The sequence below is a fragment of the Paramisgurnus dabryanus genome, chromosome 1, assembly GCF_030506205.2.
Source record: "Paramisgurnus dabryanus chromosome 1, PD_genome_1.1, whole genome shotgun sequence".
NCBI classification, from domain to species: domain Eukaryota; kingdom Metazoa; phylum Chordata; class Actinopteri; order Cypriniformes; family Cobitidae; genus Paramisgurnus; species Paramisgurnus dabryanus.
Genome location: NC_133337.1, coordinates 40,114,598 through 40,121,452, shown reverse-complemented (window position 1 = coordinate 40,121,452; position 6,855 = coordinate 40,114,598). Strand labels below are relative to the sequence as shown.

The window sequence follows — 6,855 nt, the reverse complement described above, 5'->3', positions numbered from 1 at the left end:
CACACAAATAATCCATACGTCCATATCAAAGTAATAAAATGCATTTAAATTAATTACATGAGGATTTTGAGTAAAATTACAACATTAAAAATAAGTTAAGGTTTAAGTGAAACTGAAATCAGACAAGATATCTGTTTACTCATCTATATCTTCTGCTGTGGGTCACTGAAAGTATGTTAATGTTAAAAATAGCTTGAAAATAAGTTAAAAAACAAACACTTATATCACCACACACTGAATGCAGAGAATGAAACATTTTATAATTAAGCAAACGTTGTTTTAGTTCACTCGTCTGTGCTGATTCATTTCATCTTTATAGATACAACTTGCAGATCCAATTAGAGTTTTAGTAGATCTCACGCATCATAAAAGTATGGAAATTACTAAATCTGTCTTAAATCAACCTCGAGGCAGATACAGAGATGAGGGGAAACCAGCAGGCAGGAGACAAAGTGATGTAAATATAATAAAGATATTTTATTGAATAATCTTTGTCAATCTAACTGTCTTCGTCTGACTCTAAACAACACTGGGTTATTTTCAACCGTGACTTTAATAAAAACCTTGAGATGACGACCAGTGGAGACTCATATCAGACAATTTAACATAAGATTTTACCAATATTAAGAAATGTAATGTAGAATAGAATAACTACACTGTAAAAAGCATTATTGTCAAATCAACTTTACAATTTAAGTTAAGTCAACTTGTTTTTTATAAGATATGTTAACTTATTACAGGTTAAACTTTAAAAAGTACATTGAATTGACTTGCAAAATTAAGTGGTTTTAACTCATGATGCATTTTTTACAGATTAGATCAAATAAAATGAATATAATATAAAAATAATAAAAAGTAACTGATAAATAAATAAATGAAAGAATTGATTTAATGATAAATGAAATAATGTAATAGATGAAATGAAACACAAATGTATGTTTCTACTCAGATCAATGCAAAACAAGAGTTGATGTAAAATCATTTCTTCTTAATATGCAGAAATTTACATTTAAGATGATCAAACATATCAATAATAATAATACATCACAGAAATAAAATACAATAAACACAATAAAACTTACAACCACAGTCTTCAACAGTCAGTAGATTTGATCTCGTATGTACACACAAATGGTTTTATCTCCTGCATATATGCTGTTTTTTTAGTTAAAACTTGAATATATTACATATTGATGTCTACTGTTTCCCTATCTGAACAATTACTGAGGATTTTTTCATGCACATCCATATTATAATCCTTCTGAAATCCACAAGTGTTGATGAAGTTGAGCTTCTTCTTGTAAATTAATCCCATGATAATGATGATCAAACACATGACAGAAATGATGACGGCTGTAAAATTGTATTGGAAAAATTTGAAAAATCTTTATAGGTGAATTTAAACATAATTATGATGAAACTACTTCAGTGTATTATAGCAAGTAAGATCATCTGATACCAACACACACTCACATCTCTTTACAATATCCGGCATACTCTCAAATAACTTACTCTATAACATTGATATCTTAGTATTTAAAACAATATCATATTCTGTGAAATACATAGGCCTACACTATATCACTATTTCGAAACTATGCTTTGATCAATAACACATTAGTTGCTTTACTAAACCTTTAATATTTTCAGTAAAATCATTTATTATCTGGCTGAGTTGAAGTTGTGGGTTTCAGTGAGTTAAAGCAACACTATGTAGTTTTTTATACCTTTAAATAATTATTTCAGTGATTGAACAACTTTTAACTGGACAAATTGTACTGTTGCTGCAATCTGAGCAGCCTCCTAGCTGCTACAAGCACACTCTGAAAGTGTCGGTGGAGGGTAGGAAACACAGCCCCGCCCCTCCCCCTGCCTGCAGAAGAGTGTCTGATACCAGGCACTGTTGCGCTTTTCAACCACATGGGGGAGCTGTAAGTCATTTTTACATGGAAACTACATAGTGTTGCTTAAAGTAATCAATTATCGATAATTTTGTATAAGTTAATACCTGTTTGACTAGAAGTTTCCTTTGTAGATTCACCAAACCCTTCACCTGTGAATCTGTTTAAGTCCCCTGCTGTTAAAATATAAAACATAAACAATGTTTATATACTCTAACAATATTATTGTGTTAGAATAAAGAGCCAATTCAATATTTAGTATATATGCTTTAATGACAGCAGAACTCAATCTGTCATAAATTCAACAATAATTGATCAATAAATATTGAACGTGTGATTACCTGTGTCATCTTTAACAGCTTCTGTAAACAGATTTTAAAATCACTGTTAATAGATTCATGATGAAAGTTAATTTCATCAAAGAAGTTAAACTGTACCTGCTATATGCATAGTGAAATATGTTGTTTCATGACCACAGTTGGCTTGCAAAAAGAATTGGAGTTTTGTTGTCATGGGTTTATCTGCAGTGTAAGGAGATGAAAATCTGCTCAGCTGTATGCAGGAATCATTTCTGAACTCCTCTTTACAGATTGTTTGGCCTTTATCTGCTGTTATATTCATAAACTTGTACATTTCTGTGCAGCATGTATAGCTTGGATAAGAGACCGTGCAGGTGAACGTTATTTCATCTCCCACATGTGCAGTCACATTTTCACACTTAATTGTGATATCTGAAAAAAAGGTAACACTTTATTTTACGACCCGCAAAGTACCGCGTAATTAAACCGAATTTACAGCGTACCTATTTGTAACAACAGGGTAGGTAACCTGTAGGTATAAGGGAATAATATTTTAAGTTTGGGGTAATAAGGGGGTAAGAATATGAAGAATTATAAATTATTTATACTCTAAGTATTTTATAACAACAGGGTACCTATTGTAATATTACGTGGTATGTATGACTTAGTCAAGTCTATGGGGAAATTATGTTTTATTTATTTTTTATTGTGAATTTTTCATATTGACTACTGAATGTTGTATACAGTCAATGTCTACGAGCCACATCGGCAAATAAATATAACAGCATATCACTTTTATTTTAGTAGCCTATATTACTTGCTTTTAATAACAAAAGTCAAGCTGATTTAATGTGGTTATCTTTTTTTAAGGTAAGTACAATAAAAATAGCAACTTATTCCCTATTTACCAGGAAACTCCTACATTTGCGGACATATTTGAAGTGGTGCTTTGCAATTTATTTACTGTAAACACAAGTATTTTAGCCAAATATAATTTATGCAATGGCAAACCAGAATGAAACAACAGCAGATATCAGCTCCCGCTAAAGCAAAAGACGACTACATGCGTAGACTACTGCGCAGGTGTAGAGCGCGCGGTCGTCTGCAGGAGGTTTGCTGGAACGCGATCCTGAGGTGAAATTTCTTTAAGAGGTTTTAAAAACGTTCTACACTGTGGAGTACAGCTGCGAGTGATGTTAGCAGGTTCCGCATGCTGGATAAGGTGACTGGTTTTGTTAATACATGACTCACGCATTTCAAACAATGTTTTTCAAGAAAGTTGCTAGCTAACGGTAGCAGGTTAGCTAGCACATAAGTAAGCCTAAAATTTATAAACGTAACTGGCTTAGAAAACTCTGTTTCTGTCAAGGCACAGTGAAGAAACATTTACTGAAGGCTTTCATTTATGTTTTTTATATGTAATGCAGAACAGCATTTGTGAGACGACATCAACTCATCATCCGAGTGGACAAGAACACCAACAGAGGAAGCCAAGCCGCAAAAACAATGAAAAATTGTCATGACTTTTTATTTTAAATAAAAGTTATGTGATAATAAACATTAAGTGTTGGCTTAATTATAGTGTTTTAAAGATGTTTTGAAATAAGTTGTTTTAAAATAAAAATAACAATATTCTGTATGTTTATGGTATTTACCCTATAACATTTATTAACAAGAGGTGAACAAAGCACCACTTTAGTTTACAGCCCGCAAATATGAGAGTTACCTGGTACATACACAGAACAAGCGGGGAATAAGCCCCACTTCAATTTACAGCCCGCAAATATAAGAGTTACCTGGTACATACACAGAACAATCGGGGAATAAGCCCCACTTCAATTTACAGCCCGCAAATATAAGAGTTACCTGGTAACTCCTGTATACATATACAGATCAAAGAGGTACAAGTTGCTATTATCTTTATTGTGTGTTATATTTTATTTGCCGACGTGGCTTGTAGACATCAACTGTAGGCTATACAAAACACTTCATCAGGTAAGTAGCAAATATGAAAAAAAAACCTATTACACATAGACCATATTACCCAGACGTAAGTCATACATACCACGTAATATTACAATAGGTACCCTGTAGTTATGAAATACTTAGAGAATAATTTTCCATATATTCTTACCCCCTTATTACCCCAAACTTAAAATATTATTCCCTTATAACTACAAGTACGTACTGTAGAGGTACTCTGTTGTTACAAATAGGTACGCTGTAAATTCGGTTTAATTACGCGGTACTTTGCGGGTCGTAAAATAAAGTGTTACCGAAAAAAAGAACAGATGATATTAAACTTAATGTGCACATCAACTGAACCAAAATAATCATTTGAATCGTAATATATCAAATTAATTTAACACAAGAAGATTATAATTGTTTATAATCTTCTTGTTAGTTTATACTCAATGAGGTTTTATTCTATTAAACATAAATCTGTGAGAGTTTTAGTCTATATACATCATCACTGTCATCTCAAATTTATTTAAAAGTAATTTCTGTTTTTCTTCATTTCTGATCCATCACTCCATCATCTCATCTGTCAACACAAGACGTGTTGATCAGCTGATAATGTTAGTTAATACATTCACACTTTAACGAGCAGGCCAGGTGAGAGCTGTGGGAACGGCGTGAGACCGGTGATGCGATTGTATCCCACGGAGGAGTCTGGAAGTATAAATTTAGGAACGACGACGGTCGAGGACGAGAGAGGACCAGGCATGAACATTATTTTATAGTGTTTTAATGTGATTGATGTTTTGTTTGTGACTGGCAGTCGTCCGTGAGGGGCTGCCGGCTTTTCCTTTTTTTTTTGTGCTTTGTATATTAAAGTGTTAAATGTGTTCCAGTTTCCTCTCCACTTACATACCTCATTACACACACAAAGTCTCAAAACAAATGTAGAAATAAATGACTTCAGACTGAACATAAATCACCCTTGAGTTTTGTTTTTTTGAGATCATGAGAGTAGCTAAACAGGAAAGAAATCTGCACTACCAAAGGATGTTACATAGTTTATTTGTTACAGGACTGAAGTGTTTTTTGGATCACACACTGTTAACACACCAACAAACTTCACAACAAACATCATAAACACCTTATTAAAGAAGAACTGAATGATTAAATCATTTTATAAATAATATTATAATCATTTCATTACCAATATTGGCTTCAGAGACAGCAGTGAAGGTCCAGACCAGCAGCACCAGTAGTATAACATTAACACCACCCATCATCCAGCTCCTGTTATAAAGAAATTCTATTTATTTAAAAATTATAAACAATTAAAATGTATTACATTAAAATGTAGTCATGAAGTTTGTATAAAATGTTACAGTAGTGATCACTTACTGTTTGTCTCCACTGGGTGAAGGTTTAAGATCGCAGTGATTTTTCTGAGATATGCACAGATATTAAACACTACAATACTTTCACTTTGAAAATGAGGGAAGAGTTATAAAATACCCAGTACTGGTTATTGGAATGTTGTTGGCTCATTGCTCGTGTTAATATGGAAACTTCCACCCACAGTAAGAGATTAATAAACAGCATGTAATGATAGCCTTGTGACAGAAGTTATTAACTGTAAAGAGTGTCCCTACGGTTTTAATCTTATTTGTCAAACAAGACCTTTCCTGTAAAAGGTCATGTCATGTCAATACTCCTAAATAGTCCCTCAAACCTTGGTCCTCTGCATTTTCTATTGATACGCTGCCTCTGGGATTTTTGGGGGACATAATAGCTCTTTTCACAAAGACAATAGGGAAAATACATGGAAAATGCACATGGGATCATTTTCCGGGATCATTAGATGTTTGTTCATTCACACTGCCAATGATTTGCTGGAAACTGTGTGTGCGTTCACACTCACACACGTGACGTCTTTAAAGTCCTACTTGTCTTGTTCACACTGAGGGCTTTATGGGTATCTTGTTAGGTCCTCTTTCCGGGAACAATCCCAGAACATTTACGGGACGTGTTTGCGTTCACACAGAAGCTTGTCTGCCAATTTTTAGGGTATTTTCTGGGACCAAAGTGCTGTGTGAATGAGGTTAATGTTTAATTTCTTTGCTATGCTGTCAACACACAGATTTATCTACCACTAAATCAAAATAATAATAATGCTGAAACTCCTATCTTCGAGTGTCTTGAGGATATAAAGGGTTGGATGTCTCTAAAAAATTTTTTACTTAATGAAAATAAATCAGTGATTATTGTGTTTGGACAGAGTGACATAGTAAATCTTGGACCATTGGCTATTTATAACAAATTGGTGGTAAAAAATCTGGGTGTATATTTCGATACTCCTAATCTCATAGTTCGATTATGAGATTTTAGCCCAGATTTCACAGACTGGGTCACTATTTACAAAGTAAGTGTCAGTTTAAGAATTGTCACATTCATAACAGATAAATGTCCAATGTTGTTTCTTTATCAAAAATCTGCATACCAAATTAATATGAAATGTTCCTTGAAGAGACGTCTTTTCTTCATTTGATTGCATCTGGTTTAAATTCACAGAATTCCTTCAAAGTATGTTGTTGTCTCCCAAAAACGTGTGTCCTTTATTGTCACACCCATAACATATGACAATACCTATTCTACTGACAATAAATAATACTAATGGTAGCACTTTATTTACACTATAA

The 6,855-nt window shown here is 33.2% G+C and overlaps 1 protein-coding gene and 1 long non-coding RNA gene across 3 annotated transcripts; one reads left to right on the top strand and one right to left on the bottom strand.

Annotated features, from left to right (window-relative positions):
* Nucleotides 1–549: 549 nt before the first annotated feature.
* On the bottom strand, nucleotides 550–6,009 carry LOC135743093 (uncharacterized). Of its 2 annotated transcripts, XM_065260631.2 has the most exons (6): nucleotides 5,558–6,009; nucleotides 5,367–5,449; nucleotides 2,339–2,632; nucleotides 2,243–2,263; nucleotides 2,009–2,077; nucleotides 550–1,353 (listed from the first exon to the last, which is right to left on the bottom strand). In XM_065260631.2, exons 2-6 carry the CDS (start codon nucleotides 5,440–5,442, stop codon nucleotides 1,184–1,186), a joined length of 630 nt encoding a protein of 209 aa, XP_065116703.1. In that variant the 5' UTR covers nucleotides 5,443–5,449; nucleotides 5,558–6,009; the 3' UTR covers nucleotides 550–1,183. The 2 variants fall into 2 exon arrangements, with proteins under 2 accessions (XP_065116703.1, XP_065116704.1); XM_065260632.2 differs by lacking the exon at nucleotides 2,339–2,632.
* Nucleotides 2,647–3,886, top strand: LOC141282299 (uncharacterized). The gene is made up of 2 exons (XR_012336853.1): nucleotides 2,647–3,422; nucleotides 3,628–3,886. It is a non-coding gene; the product is annotated as an uncharacterized lncRNA (long non-coding RNA).
* Nucleotides 6,010–6,855: the final 846 nt, after the last annotated feature.